Source organism: Pimephales promelas, chromosome 4 (assembly GCF_988280905.1).
Source record: "Pimephales promelas chromosome 4, fPimPro1.hap1.1, whole genome shotgun sequence".
Classification (NCBI taxonomy): Eukaryota; Metazoa; Chordata; class Actinopteri; order Cypriniformes; family Leuciscidae; genus Pimephales; species Pimephales promelas.
The window spans coordinates 9,071,977-9,095,816 of NC_142772.1; the positions used below are offsets into that span (position 1 = coordinate 9,071,977).

The 23,840-nt window shown below is 34.9% G+C and overlaps 2 protein-coding genes across 4 annotated transcripts; both read right to left on the reverse strand.

The window, feature by feature from the left end:
* Positions 1-1,037: 1,037 nt before the first annotated feature.
* slc31a1 (solute carrier family 31 member 1) lies at positions 1,038-17,798 on the reverse strand. 3 transcript variants are annotated; one of them, XM_039661867.2, is made up of 6 exons: positions 8,500-8,671; positions 7,640-7,675; positions 6,795-6,931; positions 6,493-6,565; positions 3,942-4,110; positions 1,038-1,241 (listed from the first exon to the last, which is right to left on the reverse strand). In XM_039661867.2, the coding sequence occupies exons 3-6, from the start codon at positions 6,906-6,908 to the stop codon at positions 1,040-1,042; spliced, it is 558 nt and encodes a 185-aa protein (XP_039517801.1). In that variant the 5' UTR covers positions 6,909-6,931; positions 7,640-7,675; positions 8,500-8,671; the 3' UTR covers positions 1,038-1,039. The 3 variants fall into 3 exon arrangements, with proteins under 3 accessions (XP_039517801.1, XP_039517802.1, XP_039517803.1); XM_039661868.2 differs by lacking the exons at positions 7,640-7,675; positions 8,500-8,671 and adding an exon at positions 17,635-17,798; XM_039661869.2 differs by lacking the exon at positions 7,640-7,675 and having other exon boundaries at positions 8,500-8,680.
* A 1,578-nt stretch (positions 17,799-19,376) lies between these two features.
* Positions 19,377-22,494, reverse strand: atp6v1g1 (ATPase H+ transporting V1 subunit G1). Its single transcript, XM_039661870.2, has 3 exons — positions 22,305-22,494; positions 21,474-21,574; positions 19,377-19,883 (listed from the first exon to the last, which is right to left on the reverse strand). The coding sequence occupies exons 1-3, from the start codon at positions 22,384-22,386 to the stop codon at positions 19,710-19,712; spliced, it is 357 nt and encodes a 118-aa protein (XP_039517804.1). The 5' UTR covers positions 22,387-22,494; the 3' UTR covers positions 19,377-19,709.
* Positions 22,495-23,840: the final 1,346 nt, after the last annotated feature.

Here is a 23,840-nt window from a genome sequence, read left to right on the forward strand (position 1 = left end):
ATGAAATCGGTGACACTGGCATTAGATATAATTTATTTTTCACCAATCTCCTCCATATATTTGCTTAAAAGCACTCCAAAGGGTGCAAAGTTCGACTTCAAACTCACCTCTCTTTCTTGTGCAAACATCACTCAGTCCAGTGTTTATGTCTAAACAATGGTCACTGATTATAAACTGTAGTTTCATTGATGTGAAACACTTGGCCATAACAACCTCCAAAAAAGAAAAGAAAAGAAAAAAACACCCTTCCAACCACTAGAGTTTGTATATTGGGTCCAAATCCAGTTTGGATTTTAGAGTCTACGGTCACCCTCTTGGGGGTGTGTGTGTGTTCCCTCGTTTAAGGCAAAGGGTTTAATAAGGCTCTATCGCATCAAGAGATTTGGATAACAGTGTAATGAACAAGGTAACTCGTGAATCTCAGTATATGTGGAGGTAGACTGTTAACAGGTCTGGTCACATTTAAGGCACAGTCACATTAGTAAAATTTCACTGTCAAAAGAATAGTGATGCATGAAGAACCACTCGCATCAAACCAATTGGCTTTCAGTTGGCCAATGTGGAGAAAATCTTGGAATCCATTGTGAAAAATTGGAATCCATTGCAAAATTCCAGATCAAATGGATTCCTATTCAAACGAATGCAAAAATTCACTGAGCAACGGTCAATTTTACCCCTCCGTTACCGTTGTTCAGGGAATTTTTGCATTCGAAATCAATCCATTTCAATGAGAAGTGACTTCTGTGCGAGCTGAGCTTCATACATGGCTACACTATTGACAATTGACCTTTTTGCTCTTTATCTTTATGAACGTGACTGCGACCTTTAGGCTGTGCACACATATCTCAACATTACAGAGAAAATGACCGGGATTGGTGGCGATGAGCTTTTGGGATATGAAATATGGGGCTCAAAATCAAATCAAAATAGAGCTTTAAATTGAACAAGAGCTACTTGGCCAATATTGACCAAGAACTATGAAATCATACAGTTCTCTAAACACTGGGATTGTACAGTGGGTGTTTTTATCCAAGAGAGGTTAATGACAGTGTTCTGTAATATCCACCACTACTGCCTTCTTCCAGCTGAACAGGAAGTAGCCGAGGCCGGCGCCCAACGCCACTGCTATGCACAGGTAACCGTTGTACGTCATGAACACCAGCATGAGGAAGTAACTGACCACCACTTGGATGATGTGAAGAAGCGTCTGGATGAAGTGTGGGACGCTCATCATTTTCTGGCTGGAGAAGAGAACAGAACCGGGTGTTGACCTTATTATGGGATTACAAAAGTCAGGTCATCAGTGTGAAGAAACCAAAGAAAATGCATGTTTACCTCTAAGAGGTCACTCGTGTGGTAATGAATACATACAAGGGATGATTAAATCAGTGTAAACAGGCTAAAGGCTGATTATTACTGACCCTGTCATACAAACAACAATGAAATACTTGTAAAAACTGTGTTTTTACAGAGATAGAGGTCTGCAAACCAGGGGTTTTCAAACAGTGGCGCAAGGAGGTGCTAGCCTGTCCTCAGAAAACTCAATAGCACTGGCTAAAAAACATGAAACTGCATTTGCAACCCATTTAAAATTAATTATGGCGTATGTAATTCAAGTGAAACACGTAGGGTGTTGAATCAGGATCGTTTAGAATGGGGCCGTTTCATATCATAATGGAGACTTGAAAAGGGCACATCTAATAACTGCTGAAATTTTACAAAAGATTATGAAGACAAACAATATTGTGCACTGATGAATCATTCAGAATAAGATTCAGGCTATGTTCAGACTGCAGGTAAATGTGGCCTAAATCCGCTCACGTGTCTGTTTTTCTCATGACAGCGTGATCAGCACAAACCACATGGTATTTGATCTTTTCAATTCCGATTTGTGCTGATGTGGTACTAAATCTGATACAGTTCATATGTTTTGCAATGCAAACTTGGCCTGAGAAGTCATATCGGAATTCATGCGACTTATACGTCCCTCTTGATCAACATTCGTCCTGATTCATACGCTCATGGGAGTCTCTCAAAGATTGTACATACCCAAAGTTATCAAGCCAGTTGCGAAAGGTAGTCAGTGGAAGGACAGTGATGTCAGAGCTCAAAAGTATTACAGAGATAGCACTCTAAAGGGTTTTCACTGACGTCACGTTCTGGGCCATTTACTCAGATGTAAACAACAGCATTGACTGCACTGTTTATGTACTACTGAACAAATTGTTACACTAAAAAAACCCGTGGCAGGTGCGAAATCATATAAGAGAAGGACTTAGTAAGCAGGAGAGAATGCAAAATTTTGGCAAACTAAAGTTAATATGAGGTAAAGGTTTGAACGAGCTAGCTTCTCTAACCCCTACTGCAATTATTCTTTCTATTTCATATCCCGACATAGGCTACGTTCAGATTGTCAGTCCAAAAAAGCACATGCATCCATTCCATGTGGTTTGAAATCCTATTCACACATCAGGACACCAGCTTCAGTCTGAACGATCGGATTTTGGGTGGTATGCGACTCTCACGCCTCATAAAATGTAAGCGCCAGTGGTTGTTAGAGAAGGAAACATGCTGCAAGTCGCTGCCGAAACAATGCTGTGTTGTTGTTGCAAAGTGATGGGCAGAAAACTATTATTTCTGAAACATATTTTGAAACCAGCGCGTAAAAAGGCTGTACATAACAGCCTCCTACAGTTCTGCATCTCAATACGCAGTATAGTCCAGCGCGGCGGATACACATTTCCATGCTGTAAAATTGAAATAAGACATCTCTATTGCAAATGCAAACTCCTCCATCAATGTCAATGTTAGTGCCGTATTGCCCAAGAGCTGCATGGACTCACAAATCAAATCTGAACAGTTGCGATACACAGTGTGGTCATCATTTTAGATCAGATTTCAATCAGATACAAAGATAATCGGATTTGGACTGACAGTGTGAATGTAGCCATACTTAAAGGGATACTCCACTTTTTTTTGGAAATAGGCTAATTTTATAACTCCTCCAGAGTTAAACAGTTGAGTTTTACAGTTTTCGAATCGATTTTCTGATATTTAGAAGAATAACAGTAACCAGACAGTTTCTGGTCTCATTGACTTCCATAGTATATATTTTTTCCTACTATGGAAGTCAATGAGACCAGAAACTGTCTGGTTACTGATATTCTTCTTAATATCAGAAAATCAGCTGAAACTTTGCATTTGAAAATGTTAAAACTCAACTGTTTAACTCTGGGGGAGTTGTAAAATTAGCCTATTTCCAAAAAAAGTGGAGTATCCCTTTTACTATGTCAACATTTTAGCCAGTCAAACACTTTCTTTCATCAGTTTTTTTGCACTCTTCTCTTTAACTTTTGGCAGTCTATAGAACTCAAAATATTTTATCCCAATGCGACCGATTAGTACAGACCAAAAGTCGACCATTTTTCAGCAGAAATAATCAGCCAAATTTGCGAGTCCGTTCAGTTCAGTGGCATTGTTTATGTTAAGTGCCTCCAAAATGTCCGACTTCCGGATTGATGACACGTCGTGAAAACCCTCTATACAAGCAAAACATGAGGGCTCGTATCATAAATGTTCAACAACACTGCTCTCTATTATTTGTATTCTCATCTTTGTTTTTTATATTGCTTGCATTGCGCATAAATTCGCTGGATTCGGTGGCAGATCCCACTTTAAATAGACGTGCAATAGCTTTAATGTCTTCAGTGTTTACTGTATGCGTTTTCTTTTCATAGTTCTTTTACACATGCAGGTCAGACCATGATCTTTTCGCACTAGAATCTGATATTGGCCACATTTAAAACAACAATGAGAACAGTTATACAAAATAAAAAAATCGGATCTGAGCAATAAGTCGGAATTGAGCACTGATGACTTTGACTCATTGACTTTGACAGCTGCGCAGACCTCCTGAAAACATGAGTACTCATTTCACTGACCCGACTGTTTTATGTGTCTCCATGAGAACGGTGCCATCGGCTCCTGGGACAGGCATGGAGTTGTAGCGCACGTTCACCTGATTCCTTCTCAACAGGACCTCACGGCCGATCTTCAGGCCCTCGTAGAGCACAGCCAGCAAGAGAACACCAATGCAAGCACCAACCATCTCTAAAGATGAGGATGAAGAAAGGTCAAAGGGGTCAGAAATCAATTTTTCCTTGATCTTGACATTTAAGAGGTCATTGTACTATAAAAACTCTTGTATGTCTCCGAACTCCAAAGTTCTTCGTTCGTTCACAAACAGATTTTAATATTGAATATCGAATATCACATCACATTATTGCGTCAAAGTGTGATGGAAAAAACGCCTCTACAGAAGATGATCAACACCCATTTCTACATCATTGCCGCTTTAGCCCCGCCCACCAATTCGCACATGCCATGGCCCATGTCACAGAAAATATGAGAAACAAACACCAAACAAACAGATCAAGTAACAAAATGATAGAGATGTCTTAGATTACAAGACCAAGTTGTGAAAAAATCATTGCATTGCCTTCCTTGTGATCCTACTGTGACAAGTATGCGTTATTGGATCCGATAATGGCGCAACACACAAGTCTGACTAACAGTGTTTTTTTTTTTTTACCATGTGTCACTATTGCTTTATTTGATACAGGGTTTGATATGCTTGCAGTCTTTTATACTGTAGCGTCACAGTCAAACTGAATAGTTGTGATTTGCTGTTCTTTCATTTGCTTCGGCATTTATAGGGTTAATGCGCTGGATTATCAGATAACTGCACTGTAAAAAATATTTTCATGATTTGTAATCACAACATATTTTTTTTTTGTCAAATCAACTTAGATAATTTATGTAGTTCAGATAACTTAATATTTTGAGTTTCTGGTGATTAAATTAATCTCCATTGCATTAACTCAATTTTTCCATTTCAATGAGCTTAAAATTTTAAGGCAACCAGGTTACTTTTTTTTTTTAAGTTAAACCAACAATATTTTTTTTTACAGTGTGGAAACTCCAAGTACTTCAACAATATTTGCCACAACCAAGACTTAAGCATAAATGTAATACGCATTGACGTTTCACATTGTTGGCAAATATTTAAGATGATATTTTTCAACATCGTAATTTTTTTTAAACAATTGCACACGTGTAATGGGGCGTTGAAAATGATTTTAATATTCAAAACTGTTACCAAATCATATAAGTGGGCATTTACTTCCAAGCCTTGAACACAAAATGCCCATCAAAACGGAGAGTTCAAAAGAGAGGGTTCAATACAAGATAGCTAATTACTTCTAATTTAGGATTTTTTGGTGTAAAATTATTGATCACATTATAAGCGGAAATAAAATAAATTTAAGTTCATGACCCCCTGAACACATAAGAAACCTTATTGTACATTGTTTGTTACTTAATTTTACAATCCCAGTGTTATCTAGACTTCCTGGTTACAAAATATTCTGTTTTATTCTCATAATTAAGATGAATCAGCTTCATAAAACTAGTACAATCTAGTAAAACCAGTACAACCAGTACACTTGGCCTCAACACAAAGAGGGTATCTTATGACATTGAAAGAACAACCAGTAACACGTTTTGTTTATATTTCAACATCTAGTTTCAGGTCACCTCTAAAATGAAAGTGGTTCATTGGAGGTCAGAAAGTCACTGAACTGTTGATTTAAAGTTTCAATTGACACATCAAATCAATGCTAATTTGTATAAAATGTTGCCACGAAAATGCGAATTAAACTGGAAAACATCAAATTGCTGCTAGTGTGAAGAGCCCGGGAAAAGGAAAAGTCCACACAAAAATAAACATCTGTTATAATTTACAATTACAAAAATAGATATATTGAAGAACATTATGAACTAAACAACATTAGAGCCCACTGACTTGCAGTGAATGAAATTTCCTTTATGTTCCACAGAAGAACGCAAGTCATTGTTTGTAACAACATGAGGGCGAGTAAATTATGACTTTTTTTCGTGAACTATTCCTTAAAAAGCTGTTCCTGTTAGTAGGGCCCTATGATTTCTGTCATGTGGAAAACATGGACGGAATCAAAGAATCCAATCTAAGAGACCGTCTTTGATTGTGTCGGTGAATATTAATGCACAGAAAAACTGCTATTTAAATATGAAGTCTACCTGTTCTGCCACTTTGTGTGCAGATTTGTCTACTACACGTTTTCAAATATGATTTAAAGGAGTAGTTCATTTAAAAAAAAAATTTGCTAATAATTTACTCACCCCCATGTCATCCAAGATGTCCATGTCTCTTTTTTTTTTTTCAGTCGAAAAGAAATTAAGATTTTTGAAGAAAACATTCCAGGATTTTTCTCCATTTAATGGACATTACTGGTAACCAAATGGTTAAAGGTCCAAAAGACAGTTTCAGTGCAAACTGCAAACTGTTCAAAGGGCTTTAAACGATTCCAGACGATGAATAAGGGTCTTATCAACCGAATCTATGCCCACCTCTTTAAAAAAAAAAGAAAAAAGAAAAAGAAAAGAGCATCTTACCTGCTGGGGTGTTGATGACCAGCCCAGCGAATAGCAGCTCCACATTTTTGTAGCCAAAGTAGAAGGTCATTTGCTAAAAGTATAATGAATCAAAGAATTTATGTCAACCTACCTTTGCACATAATGAATAAAGCAATTCTATAATATAATATAATATATTTAATTCTATAATAACATGCAGAAGCAGTCTTACTTCCATTGAACAACAGCTTCAAATGATGAAAAAGATTTTCACATCAAGATTTCTATCAAGTGAACTGATATAGTGACACTCATGCTTAATGAATTGCAGGTTTTCTCACCATCATCATCATGTGTTGCCCATGACCTGCGTCGGGCGTCGTATGGTCCCCATGAGAGTGTGTGGTATCAGGTGCCATGCTATGGTCAGCATGATCAGCGTGTGAATGTGACATACTTCTCTTACAGCACAGAGGTCCTAGGGAGAGATCAGAGTACAAACCATCCTTACAGATTCAAGTTATGTGTCTGACAGCTCTCAACTATAATCAAATCAAATAAAACAGTTTTCAGAATATGAAATGACTATTCTGCTCAATGAAAAAGCAAGGAGCAGAACATAGCCGAATTAAACAAACATTTCAAGTGTTCTTGGATCATGAATGTCCAGCTACTACGTTCAGGGATATATGAAAGCTTGACACTATGAAATCAGTCATAAGGATAATCTATAGGATCAACAGGTTCAAATAAGCAGCCAAAAATAGCCAACAGTAACAGAGGTAGTAAAACGTATTTAGACACTTGATCATGTATATAATGTCACTGCATTACATACAAAATATCAAACCAAACTGAATCTGGAAAAAAAAGAATAAAAAAGCTGATTTTCTCAGAACTAACCTGACTAGACTTTTAATTAACTTAGCATTAGCATCAGTGAAATTTAGTGGATATATTAAAGGGATAGTTCACCCAAAAATGGAAATTATGTCACCATTTACTGTGTCGTTCAAACCTGTAAGACTTTTATTCATCTTTGAAACACAAATGAAGATTTTTTTACTGAAACCTGAGAGATTTTGGTCCCTCCACTGAAAGTCCTTTCCACTAAAACATATATATATATATATATATATATATATATATATATATAAACACCAATATACTTTTCAGGGTCACTTACTGTGTATTAAGCGAAGCCCCTGATTATTTTCGATTCCTGAAAAGAGATCAAATGCTGAGAAAGGAACAACAGATACAAAAGACCTTCACTAATCGAATGTCCCAACAACCCCAGGCTGTTCACTTAGAAAACGTCGTCCAGATAATCTAATACACGTCTCTATAAAACAATTATTTTTCCCATTTGAGCAGCAAACATGCTTTCCTAAAGGTTTGGGACAGCCTCAGGCATAAAACACACATCAGAGACGGCTGTACAAGACACAGATCAGACTAATGAAGATTATTATCTAAACTAACGATTAGTCAGCATGTTCTTGTTTGCCATTAACAGACACTTGGCTAGTCTTCTACAAGCCTGGAATGCTATTTTGTAAAAAAAAAAAAACAAAGTACACAAAGTCACAAAGTACAAAATAAATGTCTGCTTGAATCCTTTCTTCATAATCACAGAGCTGAGAGGCCTGACAATGTGCACTGTTGTCAAGAAGTAAAACACATCATGTGACTGAACTTAGTACAATAACGGCTTTTACAGATGGTATTCAGATTTTTTGGCAGTACACATTACTACTACAACCATAGTTTTTTTTAGTAATGTATCTTGGTAGTGCTATTTTTTATATTCTTTAAATCACTATGTGAATAAATAGCATGATATATAATATAAAATATTATTTAGTACCATGGTATTACTGTTTGAGATACTTGTAAACATGACAAAATATTAACTAAATTTTGCATTCATTTGTTTCTGCCATTACATTTTTTTTGGTACAAATAATATGACTGTCAAATACAAAATATATATATATATTTTTAAATGATGTCCAATGGTGAATTTTCAAAGAAACAACTCACCCAAGCAAAATCTGTCAACTCTCTCAGTTGGCTTCCTTTGTTTCCTTATGAATGTATCTTTTTGTGTGGGCTGGGAACCACAAAAAATGTACAAGTAATTCCAGTCAGTCCTTCCTTCTTACTATCCTCTGACATACAGGTGCAGTGAGCGTATAAAGTGCATCCCGATATTGATAGTGTTCAGGAACAGCAGTATAGTGTGTGCATGGTCACACTTGTCATGTGACCTCTCATCTGCCTTTCATTTCCCTCCTCTACCATTAATCCAATCACAAGGTTTTATCCACACCCACAAAGCCTGGTAAAACCTTTGTCTTCATCCACTATTGCTGACTATATATAGTGCCAGTTAAAAGTTTGCAAAACCTACAATGTGTATTATGACTATTTTTCCACATTTTTAACAACAATCATTAAAAACTATTTTAACAATACAAATAGAAGACTGAAATATGTTGACTCAAAAAATGCAACACTGTGCTGTGCATCAGTCTTTTTGAGATATAAGAACTTTGACTAAAATTACATTCGACCAACAAACTACATTGAGTTAGAGGAACTTAATAATTTGTAAAATTTGATTAATCAAAAAAAGTTAACTACATGAATTCCAGCCCTGGAGCCAATTCATCTTATCACAACCTATTAAATGCCAAAGATAGCATACATTGTAAAAAAAATATTTTCATGATTTGTAATCGCAACATTTTTTCTTTTGTCAAATCAACTTAAATAATTTATACAGTTCAGATAACATAATATTTTGAGTTTCTGATGATTAAATCAATCTCATTCATTGTATTAACTAAATTTGTCCATGGTTACTTAATTTTTTAAGTTAAACCAACAATATTTTTTACACTGTAGCACATGTTACATATTTAGTATGTAACTTATATGTTACATAAATGCAACTTGTTTGCAAGTAAATATGTAGAGTCAATATAGTGTTTAACTTCATGTACCTACATTTTCAGCTTAATTAACTTAAAAATAAAATAAACACTTTTAAACATCAAATATAACAATAAACACTAACAGGACCTTCCCTTTACTAAAATACCAATAAAATTACACTTAACTTTAATATTTATTTTCCTTATCCAGTCATATGCAACGCATGCTGGGAACTAGAATCCACCGACAAATTTCCAAAGTTAAAGAACATTTAATTAAGTTACGACAACTTAAAAAGAAAGAAATAAATTTAAGTGGAAATTACACACAATATTAAGTTAATGTAACGATCAATACTACTAGGTCAATAGAACTCAAATAAATTAGTTTTTAACTTGCAACAATGCATTTATTTAAGTTGTGGTATCAGGACCCCTAAATTACTTTTAAGAATGAAGCATGGGAATTATGTATAATTATGTGACCAAAAATGTCTAATCAATACTATATTTTATTTAATATATTGGTTAAACGGAACAAAAATGTTACTGATTTAGCTGATGGAAATGCTGCTGATACAGTTTTGCAAGTATGGACACATAGCCTAGATCTTTTTATGTTGAACATAAATTCTAATGTCAATACTTTAAATTAGTACAAACTAGTTTGGCAAAAACAATTGTCAAGAAAAAGTGCTTAAACAAATAAATGGTGTCACATGACGTGTCCACATGCATGTTACTGCTATCAGTATTATTGGTATCGTTCACACTTGTGTTAATATAGGCATCATACACAACAAAACTTTCTAACGAAATCAAAGATTTTTCAATGCATCAACTTTTTTGTGCGAGGGTTGAGATACACCAGTTCAACGTTTTTTTTTTTTTTTAGGATGACGTAATGACATAATTTGAATTGTAAAACGCCAAATGAATGCAAACAGGCAAAGAAAGCATTTTCTTGTGCACATTTTCTCTTTATAACATAACAGTGCGAATTTTTTTTAGAAAATTTGTCTAAAGTCACATTGCAAAAAATGTTAATGGACCTATACGCAAAATATGGCCAGGATAAGTCCTCAACAGTCACAATGAGAACTCAATGCAAACCTCTGCTTGAGTTATGTAAAGTACGTGAGTGATTTAACTTTATTGATGTTCAAAGAACAGCTTTTTACAATGTTGAACTGTAAGAACCTCAATTGAGAGCTATGTGCTTGCTGCCATAAATATAAATAGCAGACAAATTATGGGGGGGGGGGGGGATTTTCATTTCAATGGTAATTATACTATCTTGTTTAAGCATTAATCATTATGTACAAAGTGATTATATCAATGACCTTTTCAACGCTGAGTGCATGAGGACTTGGATTTGGTCAATCATTACTGATCGTCATGATGTTTTAGACCCCGTTTACTTCTCATCAGGTCATAAAACAGGAAACTACACAAATGAATGTGAAGGGGACAACATGTTCAACAGCATTAGTAATATACCAGCTTCAGTGCAGAGGTAAAGATGAGGTACAAAGAGCAACTCAACAACAGTTGGCTCACATAGTGCATTTCAAAATTTCACAACAGCAAACAGGTCTAATGTTGAATGTTGGTTTTGTTTGGTTTACCAGAAGTTGTGAATTTGATCGAACAAATCACATCAACTGCAAAAAAATAGAAAACCCTGTTTTTGTTTGGATTTAGGCAGGGTACTTCTTTTTGTATTTAATGTGTATTATCATAGGCAGGGTCACAAATAAATGGGGGGCTTGCTTGGGGCATAAAAATGCCCCAAATATTTGAGGTATGGGGGCAAAAAAATCCCCTGTTTAAATTTTAATATTACAAATTACACAATTAGCAATATCAAAACACATCTAGAATGGGAAAGAGCTTCACGAATGACTATGTTCAAATAGATTCAACAAGCAATCTGAGCTTTCTTTTTTTTTCTGTAATCTTTTTACTACACCGTTTTCCTTACAAAGTTGCCTGACTACAGCAAACAGTTATCCAGATAACTTAGATAAAGATAAACTAAGTTTCTACAAAATATATTAAAGTCTCCCTGGTTCTTTAGTATGTTCTAAGGATATGTCGAGTCCAACTGGCTTTAATTTAAGAAGATAATCGTTTACTTTCCTCTAGTCTTCACAGTTTCCACTATTAAACTCAGTCATGTTGCAGGACGTTTTGAAACTCAGTTTTGAATGAATACCCTCTCAACTGTCTACTTTTGCTCTGTTTCACTATTTTCACCACCATGTCCCTTAAGGGGCTCCGTACATTTCATCCCAACTTCATACTGAGAAAATAGAGCGTAATTTTAGGACCATTATGATTTTTTTTGCATTGTGACATTTTCATTACAACTACTGTAATAGCTAAACTTACCATAATGTTTAAAAAATCATATTACGGTATTTCATTTTAGCGAATTGTTTGGTGAATTTGATTTATGATTTTAATTTTAAAATGCATCAAGATATCAATAATGTTGTCTCTCATATTTTTCATATTAAAGTGATGAAATATAATTTAAATGCAAAAAAAAAAAAATTTACCATAAGAGGTTTTCAGACCAGACTAAATACTAACAAAATGCATCAGAGTAAAAACTGGTTTGAGCTTTAATGCCAGAGATTAAAATCAAAATGAAACAAAACTTTGATGACACACATTCATTTGAGAATAACCAACCAACAGAGTGAAACTAACACATTTCAGTTGTGTAAAGGCCGATTTAAGAAACCAACATGGACACCAGTATGACGAAATACTCAAACCATATTGCAATATAGTTCATTTATAAACCAAACCATCATTTTGTGTGATTACCATCATAATCACACAAGAGCTGAATCATTTGTTTTACAGCCCGGTAGCTTATACTCTTTCCAAAATTACTACCAACTTTAGCAAATTTTAAAGTCGCACAATAGGTCTATCTTTATAAGTGAAATAAGTCACTTCACACTGGGGGAGTCAGCCTAAAGACAGACAGTCTAAAGAGAGACATTGTAGTCACAGTCACACAGACAGCGAGGTATAGTGTTATGTTACCCTGACCTGCTATTGCACTATACACAGATCCAAATCAAAGTACTTTACACCCGTTTACACAAGAGTAATTCATAAGAGAGGTAAAGATATATGTTGGCCAATCAATGATAGAAAGATCGTTTTATTTAATGCCACGTCAGCATCTGAAGCAATTTTCATGGCAAAAAATTTGATCAGATGCAAAAGCCTCTAAATGCCATTTGAAATTTTCTTCTAAAATGACCATTTTTATCAAGCTTGTATATTTAAGTTCAGTAATTTCACTTAAATGACAATTAATAGGTAATCTTCATTGCCATTTAAGTAAAATTACTGAACTTAAATATACAAGCTTGATAAAAATGATCATTTTAGAAGAAAATTTCAAATGGCACAATGGAACTCTTATATTAAATGAACAAGATAAAAAAAAAACAATAATAATAATAATCGCCCAATTGATAGCTTATTAAGACTACTTATCCTACAAGAAGAAATATGGCATAGGACCTCATCCAACAGGGTGCTGGGTAAAAAAAAAAAAAAAACCTGGTTTTCTAGTTCAGCAAAACAATCAACCTACAAATAAACACACATTTTGAATCCAGTGGCCTTCCTTCCCATACGTTTGATACTAACTTCCTCATTAAAAAAAAAATTGTTTCCAGGAACAAAAGCAAGTCATGTGAAAGCAAGTTGATTTTTTCCCCCATTGTAGTCTAAAATACACAGTAAAAAAATATTTTTTTAAGATTTGTTATCGCAACATATTTTCTTTCGTCAAATCAACTTAAATAGTTGAGATAACTTATTATTTTGAGTTTCTGATGATTAAATTAATCTCCTTTTCACTTTTCCCAGTTCAATCAACTTAAAAAATTTAAGTCAACCAGGTTACTTACTTTTTTAAGTTAAACCAACAATATTTTTTTACAGTGTTGTGCAGCTCTCTTGTTACTTTTTAATCATTACTCGAGCCATTCTGTCTAAAAGGACACTTTGATTATCTAACATTAATGTCAGAGGACATTTTTCCCTTTCAGCGATAAGCTGCTATTTGGATGTTAAGATTAAATTTTGCTCTGTAAAAAGGCAAAGCTATCAAAAAGCAACAATACTGAATACTCGACATATGAACTACTTTTACGGTGCTTATTGCTACTTTTATACATTTTGGAAATTCACAGCTTCAGTCCCCATTCACTTTCATTGCATTTACATCAGTGGTTCTCAACTCAGCAAGAGATGACTTCAAATCATTTGAATCAAGTCAAGCATGAGAATAAGCTTAAAATAATTATTATTTTAATTCACCCTTCAACAACTGTTTTTATTCTGAAGATTCAGGGGGTTCCCACAGTCTTAAAAACCCGATATATGAGATATATTTCTAGACCTGAAAAGGTAATGTACATTAAAGGGGTGGTAAAGTATGATTTCACTTTTCTAACTTTAGTTAGTGTGTAATGTTGCTGTTTGAGCATAAACAATCAAAGTTACAACGCTCAAAGTTCAAAACAAAGGGAGATATTTGCTTTTAAAGAAAAGGACTACAACAAACGGCTGGTAGCCGGGACTACATGACATTCCTCCAAGGCTAGGGACATCACCAACCCTAAAATTTACATAAACCCCGCCCCCGGGAACACTCAGCCCATGTTGAGAAGAGGAAGAGTGGTTGTATAAGAGTGCATTTGTGAGTCAGTTTAAACTTCAGCATCCATCTTTTCACACGCAATAGAAAGTCACTTTGTGTGTATCTCACAACAGTTCCTATAGACGAATCCGACGAGCATTCTGTGAAGGCTGCCATCTTGTGGCGACGCCATTACTGAGCTGTTACACCGGCATAGACATATGCACCGTTATGTAAACAAACCTCGGTGATAACGCGAACACACCCTCGATGACAGCTACAGACAGGCAGAATGACTTGTTGGGTTGATGATGTTAGACCTTGGCCTCCAGTCACAGGTGAAGGTACAAACGATCTTACAGATTATTTATGAAAATAGCTTGGCAAGCTAGCTAGGCTAACGTTTGCTAACGAGGAAACTATAAAAAGATCTGTCCATTTGGCAACAATAAATAAATAAATGAAATCAAATAAACAAATTCATGTTTTTCATTTGTGTCCATTATTTATCTCATTTTCACATTGCAACAGGCAAGGGTAAGGTAACGTTACAGCTAGAAAGTATACATAATATCGACCAATTAGTGTTTTTAAACCATGGAAAGAGGTCAATATAACAGCGGGAGAACAATTATGTCACATAACGTTATATTTAGCTCAGGAAAGCCATTTAATGACCATAGCATGTTAATTGAATAGAAAAAATAGCAAGAGATTATACGCGAATGTCCGCGTCTTGTACTCGCCCAGGAAATCTTTGTAAACCGTACGGCACCAGACAGGGGCAGTCGACCCGGGGTATTCACAATGTTTTCTCTTCAAAATTGAAATTTTACTGCCACCATTGAAGCAATTTATACCGGAAACTGTTTACCCACTCGACATTATACAAGGGCTAACGTTGTAACGTTAGTGACAGTCGTAAATCGCGGGCTGTTTATTCCAGTGGACGCAAGTTGCAACTAAAACAATAGGATGCAATGGCGCAACGCTACCCAGCTTACTTCCGCTAGTTTCGCCGGATTCGTCTATATGACTATGAGCGATTTATAGATTACATTTAATCAACTAACCATTCAGAGACATCCTGTTGTATTCTACATGTTGTCACTTCTTGAGTCTCTCCATCTTTGACTGACTCCATTTTAACAGGGAGAACAGTTTCTGTCATTTTAGTGTGTCTGCGTGAGGAAATCGCAGCTGCTAACACACACACACACACACACACACACACACACGAGCTCTTGAAACCCCGCCCTCTGCAGTAGCTCATTTGCATTTAAAGGGCCAGGCACAAAATGATGAGTTTTTGCAAAAAGTGACAACTTTAACATGCTATATAAAAATATCTGTAGGGTATTTTGTGCTAAAACTTCACACACACACACTCTGGGGACATCAGAGACTTGTTTTACATCTTGTGAAAATGGCATTTTACCACCCCTTTAATAAAATCTTATAACCCCTCTGGGCATTTTAAATTTCACAATTCTGCCTTTTTTATCACTATTGCAATATATACTCGTAATTGCGAGTTATAATGTTAGACTCAGAATTGTGAGATATAAATGTGCAATTGTGAGACAACGTCAGAAAGTAATTGAGAGTTTATATCTTTCAAATCTGACTTTATAACTCGGAATTGAGACTTTTTAGAAAAAGATAAAAAGTCGCAATTAATTTTTTTTTTATTCAATGACGGAAACCAGCTTTGATATCATTTTTGGTTATAAATATATTTTTTTCTTATCGGGGATAAATTGTGAGTAGAACTGCATGATTAATCGTTTAAAGATTATGATCTTGATTTAAACACCCTTGTGAACTTATTCTTTAATGACAATGATTCGGCTATGTCTATTAAACCAGATTACAGTTAAAATAATTCCAATTATTACAAATGTACTGAGATAAAAGTTTAGTTTAGATATAAGCACTGATGTCTGGGGTAACGATCAAAATAGAGGAAATCACCATTTTAAAGTAACATGATGCTTCAAATAAACTGTACACTGTAAAAAAAAATATTGTTGGTTTAACTTAAAAAATTAAATAACCTGGTTGCCTTAAAATTTTAAGTTGATTGAAATGGAAAAAGTGAGTTCATACAATGGAGATTGATTTAATCATCAGAAACTCAAAATAATAAGTTATCTGAACTAAATACACTATGAAAAAATGTTGTGATAACAAATCTTGAAAATATTTTTTTTTACAGTGTATAAATTACATCATTAAACCAGTAGAGCTGGCGACGAGTGACTGTTAAAATATGTGAACATGTCATTGAATCATTCAGTCATTTTTCAATATTATTTATTAAAAAATTATAATTCATAGTAATTAAATCACTTATAAATAGAAAAAATAATAGACTGCAGCAATTAACCTTGTCATAAACTCTATTTAGTTTAGTAGTCGTCTGTTCAGAATCATCTCTATTTTAAACAAAATAAAATTGTGATTCTCAAATTATCCAGAATCATGCAGCTCTAATATTTTCATAAATCCTTGTCTATAATCCTCATCCAGTAAATCACAAACAACTGGAAAGGTCATGGGGTTTTTGAATATTGTTGTGGACAACGGGGGACCTTTTATATGAACACCAGGAAACAGTTATTGCATGAAAGCTGCTTAAGCAAAAGCAGCATTCATGTTTACATTGCATTGTGTTCGCAGTGGGCTCTTAACCCCCGACACATTCAGCTCAGTAAACAGCTTTCCTCCCACATTTCTGTTACATTATTTATCCCGTCTTTCTCACACACACTCTTAAAATAATGTAAGAATATTGTGTATGGATTTACATGAACATGAGCTGCATTTGGATTTACTGCTTTCTGCAAAAACCCTGAAACGGTGTTGTTATTATTAACTAATACTATTAAAAACAGTTTTCTTAAAATAAACTAAGGCTAACATAAAGTAAAAAAAAAATTAAAAAAAAAATTAAAAGAAATAAATAAGTACTAAAATGAAATAAAGAATTAAAGCTAAATAATAATTGATTTTTTTTTTGAAAAAAACAAATCTATAAAACAAAAACTAGAATGAAAAATAAAATACAAATAAATAGATAAATTAAATATAATAAATATAATATAATAAATATATATATAACAAAATAACAATTTCCTGCAATATGTAAAAAGAGTAATTGTAGTAAACAGGACATGAACATGCCGAGAAAGAAGACATGTTGACTATTTTAGTTTTTGGGGTGAGATATTCCTTAAATTTTTTCTTTAACTTAAATGGTGTTCAAGGGCACTGTAAAACTAAAGTGATCCAAGTTAATTATGCTTCAGGATAGCAGTTTCATATCAGTTTATGACTCAAGTTTATGAAAAGTGAAATTAGTGAGCCTGATAATCACGAATGACCTGCATGACCCGCAAACACAACTCTTTTGACAGTGTATAACCCAGCTGCCTTGATGCTTTATTATCTGATGTAACGTTAGATACTAAAAGAGCTGAATGATGTCTTCTCAGAGGTCACAGTAACAGAGATTACAGGCAAAACTACCTCACAAAACTGCAGTCACGAAAACCTCACCTTGACGACATGCGAAGAATCCGTCCACGGGTTCCTTTGGTGGCTTTGATATTCACTTCAGATCATCAGTTTTGGGACAACAGTAAATGAACTAATCTTTGCACTGTTCCTTCTGACGAGTAGAGGCGAGAGTGAAGTCAGCCATAAAACCATAGACTGTAAATCTAATCCACAATAAAAGTCCCGTATTTTCCGTGTGAACATTTCGTTTATTAGCATGTTCTTTACTAGTAAAAAACAGACACACACAATTAATTTTATTTTTATTCTTGGTATTTTTAATATCCTTTAAACAATTAGTATTATTTTAAAACACACAACAAACAGTAAAAGCTTGTTCTCAGTCGCTACCTTGGTAAAGAAACTTATACAGAAATAATACAATAAAGTGAAAATAATAATTCAGAAAAGAAAATCCATCCATATATTCCACCCATAGACAATAAAAGGATTCCACCTCTGATTCACAAGCATGGCTAGACCATTCTGTTTAAGAATAAAAAATAAAGAGAATTTCATGCCTCGGGGGACTTTTGTGGGCACATTCACTACAGTACTGTGGCTTTCTGTCCTTCCGTTGCCACATGGCATATTTAAGCATGGTTTCATTATGTTGACGAAGATTTATGAGGGTCTTTACTAAATTCTTATAACTTAAAACGTCTAAAGACTCTTTATTTACGTTTTCAAGTGATTATGTAAATATAGCCTGTGCGATTACAAATAATGAATAAGACATTTAATAACTTTAAATGTGTTATGGAGTAAAAATAATTTAACACCATTGAAAAAAATTAAGCTTATACAGCATTTATTAATTTGAGTAGATTATAAAATATAGATTTGGAAACAGAATTGATCTTTTTATTAAAGCTCTTCTGGAAAAGTGTGCCTGATCTTTCTCCATAAGGAATCAATCTGATATCGTATTGTGTAGCCATCTAAAGTATTAAGTTTATTAACATGTTATTATTTTATAAATGAATACTTCACATACAAGGTCCGTCTGACATTTTACTTTTGAGCATTTTTTTTTTGTTTTAATCACTCAGTGATATTTTTTTTTAAATAAGGCATTTCAATAAATACCGCAGTAATCTTTTCATTGCCACCAAAGTCAAATTACTGAACCTAAGCATGAGCTTGATAAAAAAAAAAAAATCTCATTTATAAGAAAAATATCTGAAGAACTTGGAGGTTTTTGCAAGGTTTTGCCAGTAAATTGGTTCTCGAGAATAAATTGTGTGGCATCTGGCAGTCTAAAGCATTTAACCATCACTCTTGCCATATGAATTTAATTATTTATTTATTTAGGGGAAAAAAAGTTTATGAAACTTAGCTTAGATCCAGAGTAGATCTAGTTAATCAATATTCACTAACTGATCTATTCGCATTGTTCTAGAAAAACAAGTGGAACAAATTCACATGGAAAACATAATGTGGATCCATTTGTACACAGAGACATTTATTACATTTTCACAGCAGGTTCAAATAGAGGAATGCCACCTACATTTACAGAGCAAGAGCGCAGGGAGGAATTGTCGAGCTAATTTAATTACTATTACTACATTAAGATAATGGTATGAGACAATAAGCTGTCACAAAAGAACCATTGAAAAAAAACTGTGTATACATGAATTAGATAAAACAATAACATCTGATTACTTATAAATTAACATAGCATCAAGATACAGACACTCATACAAACATTTAAAGGTATCATTCACGAAGAAAGAAGCTCACTCTGATAAACCAGACAATACTACAGTTAACCAAGAGAGCAGAGACAAAGACTTGCATTGGATTATATCAAAGATATCTGTGCAAGCAAATGAAAAACACTGCAGGAATGTGTGTGTAAAGTACAAGAACCTTGATTGGTATATGGATTAATAAATATCTTTGTAAATCGCAGGAAATGTGTTGCAAAACAGATAAGAAGTGTTTCATTAAGTGTAGTCCAGCGACTGTTAATATTATGATTGTAACATGTGATATGTCCAGTAGCAGTCTTTGTCTCAGTGCTGTGTGGGCTTTTAGAGATTGTAACGGATCTGGTGGTTGGACAAAGCGGTTTATCCAGAGACGCGGTAATTGGCGTGGATCTCTGGCTTGATGTCGCACACCATCTTCAGCAGGTTGCCAACCACAGCCTCCTTGTTCTGCTGAAAACTGCCCTGGATGTGTTTCATCTTATCAATGGTCTCCTTATCCACCTCGACAGCAGAGTTTCCATGGGACCCTAGTGCCTGCAATGGGACATTAACTTTATGCAACAGTAGCATTCAGAACTGATACTAATGCACAAGTATGTTTCTTCCAATTACATTATGGTGGTATATGGATCTGTTAGGGTTTCTCAAGAAGACGTGTGACCTCTAGGGGTCCATGATGAAACTGCAGAGGATTTGAGATTTTTGTAACCGTTTAATGTACTTATTTATTGAACAATGTTGTAAAAGCAATAACTTAAAGGTGTAAGGTGGCCAAGAAAACACACATTAGCTCATTGCTTTATTTGACTAGAAAAGTGAGTATTGTATTATTAAAAGTGAGCAAGGTTATAAATAATTTGAAGATACGCTGGTAAATTATTAGATCCATAATGCAATTTAAAAATGTACATTTTAAAATAGAAGGCAAGCTCTATTCAAAATTGTATTAAGACTTTCAGATTTTCTCCTATAAACCAAATAAAGCACTGCCAATTTTTTTTCCTGTTCAGTTTTCCCATAGGATTTTTTATTATGTAAAAGAGTTATAAACCATGAACCTTATACAAACCAGCCAGGTACAAGATGAATCACAACATTCCAAACTTGTATTAAAAGCAAAAAAATTATATAAAAATCTAACAAAAAGACAAAGGTACAGGACTGTGTAGTAAACCTTGGGAAATAACTACAATCCTATGAGGCATTGCGAATAACTAGGGCTGTCAAACGATTAATCACGATTAATCGCATCCAAAATAAAAGTTTGTGTTTACAAAATATATGTGTGTAATTATTTTGTGTGTGTGTATATATATATATATATATATATATATATATATATATATATATAGACACATGCATACAAATATTTCTGAAATATATACAAGCATATGTGTGTATTTATAAATAATTACACACAGGGCACCCACATATATTATGTAAACACAAACTTTTATTTTGGATGCGATTAATCACGATTAATCGTTTGACAGCCCTACAAAGTACATAATAAAATTAAAAATGTCATTAATTTAAACATGTTGATTGTGTATATAGAAACAAAATATTTTATTATTATTGCAAAGTATGCAATTTATATATGTGTGTGCGTGTTATTCTCAGCGCTTCATGGGAGTGGGCCGATGCTAAAAGTACTTGTTTTTGAATCTTTGATTTTGGTGGGTTTTTGTGTAAGTGTTTTTTTTTTTTTTTTTGGCAAAATCATGGGTGATGGATTTTTTTCGTCAGGAATTCCACTGTTAAACTAAATATTTTTTAGAATAATTTGTATGGATGGCTTCAACAGAAGCATATGCCATTCATTATCATAGCTCATAGGTCTGTCTTTAAAGGTTTAAAAGTTATGATTAAAAAAAATCAATTCCCTTTATGGAGAAAACGAGTTTGATTTTACTCCCGGAACGCAACTATTGGACTACAAGGGCGTTAATAAAACGGTGGAAGATTTGAAATTATAACAACAAGACAATATAGCTGCCGATAACCAAACACTTGAAGCATTCCTCAAAGCACAGTCTTTCGACAACATTTCACCCAGGTAAATAAAGAAATACTGATAAGAATACAGATGGATGCTTGGATCAAAAAATGTGTAATTCTCACCGCAGCCTCCTTTGTCTTAAACTCTTTCTCCCTTTGCAGACGGTACTGCTCAATCTCAGCCTGTGCCTCCTCTTTGGCCTGCTTCAGGCGCCGATTCTTCCCTATTGAAAAAACACAAAATGTTCATAATAATGCATTAATATCAGTGCCATAAGTTTATAGAATAGAAAAAAATATAATCAGCAGTCAAATATTGCTCTAACAGGGAAATTCCTCTCTTGTATATGGGAAATGAGAGCCACCAGCAGAACATCTATATAAAAACAGGAACTGAGTGAACATCCAGTGAGTCAATGTCATTCTCCAGTAAAGGAGACATTTAGTACATTCATTATTTCCTTCGCTATAATAAAGAACCATCCTGATATCTCCAACAAGAATAACAACAAAAATGTGCAAAATTCCTCAACAGAGTGATGAGCTCAAATCTGTTTTCAAAGGCTAAAATGTGGCGATGTCGTATTTACTTTGTGTTTTAAACCTTTACAAACATCCTCAGTGTAAATGAAGTGAGGCATAATGAATAATTAAGTTAAATGTAAACAATTGGTCTAAAATCCATTATACAGGCTTATCTACCGAGCAGTCTGTCACACGACAGAGAATGAGCAGTTGGGAAAAAAAGGTAACAATACAACAAAACATTTCCATTTGGTCGACATGGAAACAATATGATATAATAATACGAGATATGTCACTTTATTTCAATCCAGCTAATTCGTTTATTTGCCCCGATGTTATTTCTATACACAGACTAATGATTTGCTGGTCAGAGTTAGCATGTTAGCTAAGCGCCAGTCTGTAGCGTTGACAAGCAAAACGACAACTTACTTTTACGGGCTTCAGCGACCTTTTCTGCGGCTCGTTTCTCAGCCTGCAGCAGTTGCTGGATGCCCTGAGACTGGCTCGCCATACTTCAGTAAGGGGAATATTTAAAACGATGCGGATGGAGATGTTTGGATGCCCGTATCTCCCGCAGTGGAAGGTCGACTGAACTGAGCGTCAGCTGACTAGCGTCACACTAGACCGCTGATCACAATCACGTGACTGCACCTGCACGAGACTAGCATGTCATCATTTCACGCTACCGTTAGAGGGCACATGATGTCCACAGGATTGTCGATACATGCACACACTTGCACACTTGCACACTTGGCCTAATGAAAACATGTTTTATTTTATTTATTTTATTTTCACTACAATTATGTGAGTTTACATGCTTGGCTAATTAAACAACGGTTGGAAAGTGCGTCATGTTTCTCGACAAGAAAGACTTCCGCATAGGATACACCTGTACATCCTCGCTCATGAGTCCTCAGGAAGCCTTCTCACTCACTCATCAATCCTCGCCTCCTCGTGGTGCAATTAGAGAATTGAGATGTCCTTCAAGATGGCTGAGCTTTATCGGCTTCCGGATGATAGGATGGAGGACGGATGAGCGAGGAAACGAGGAGGGATATTGAAAAGCACCCACTGATAATGAACTTTCTCTGTCAAACAAAGGCTTTGACCCTGAGTTCATGTATCGCATGCAATCAGATGCCTTGCCTCTGGTTAAGAGATATGACACAGTAGTCCAGATATGAAAAATATATGATATGAAACACAGTAGTAAGTAGTCCAGATATGAAAAATATGAAGTATATAAATTCATTTACACAGCAAGAAGAAAATATCTTGCTATATATGTGCAAGTGAAATTTTGAAATTGGTTTTGTAAAGTTGATGATAGGTATACAGAGATTTGAACATGTTTATCTATTGATTATAAAGTGGATTTATATTACTGTTACGAGTTTGTTGTAATAAGTGCACGAAGAAGAAGAATCCAAAGGAACAGGTTTTAATAATAAAAACTTGCTGGAGAATACAGGAAAGCACAACCACTAATATAAACGAGGATGAACAGAGGAAAATGGAGAACTTTGGGTTTTTATGCACAGAGAAAACAAAAGGAACTAATGAGATGATTAATAGGTAAACTGAATGACTAATTAACCAGACTGAGGTAAACTAGGTCACAGGGCAGAACCAAAAAACGCAATGAAACACAGGTGACGGACCATACTGTACATGTAACTTTTCGCCCCCTCCCAGGAAGATGCGTCCACACACAGTAAGTAGTCCAACTGAGGAGGGAGGGCGGGGGCTCTGGAGGAGGGCACGGAACACAGGAAAAAGAAAAGAGTCCAGGGCAAAAATTACAGCCCATGGGCCAGTGTACGGTGGGAGGAGCCAGTGAGGAGCCAGAGGCAGGAGGAACCAGGTGTTGCTCCAGAGACCAGTCAGGACGAGGCCCCAGGCAGAGTTGAAGGAGGAGCCATGGTGATGACTTGATGGAAGCCACCCTGGGGATGACCAACAGAG

Coding starts and splice junctions, on each gene's coding strand:
- slc31a1 (XM_039661868.2), bottom strand. CDS start 6,908: ATGTCACATTCACACGCTGATCATGCTGACCATAGCATGGCACCTGAT. Junction 6,566..6,794: donor GGCAACACATGATGATGATG/GTGAGAAAACCT, acceptor TTATACTTTTAG/CAAATGACCTTCTACTTTGG. Junction 1,242..3,941: donor GAGACACATAAAACAGTCGG/GTCAGTGAAATG, acceptor TCTCTTCTCCAG/CCAGAAAATGATGAGCGTCC.
- atp6v1g1 (XM_039661870.2), bottom strand. CDS start 22,386: ATGGCGAGCCAGTCTCAGGGCATCCAGCAACTGCTGCAGGCTGAGAAA. Junction 21,575..22,304: donor GGTCGCTGAAGCCCGTAAAA/GTAAGTTGTCGT, acceptor TTTTTTCAATAG/GGAAGAATCGGCGCCTGAAG. Junction 19,884..21,473: donor TTAAGACAAAGGAGGCTGCG/GTGAGAATTACA, acceptor GTCCCATTGCAG/GCACTAGGGTCCCATGGAAA.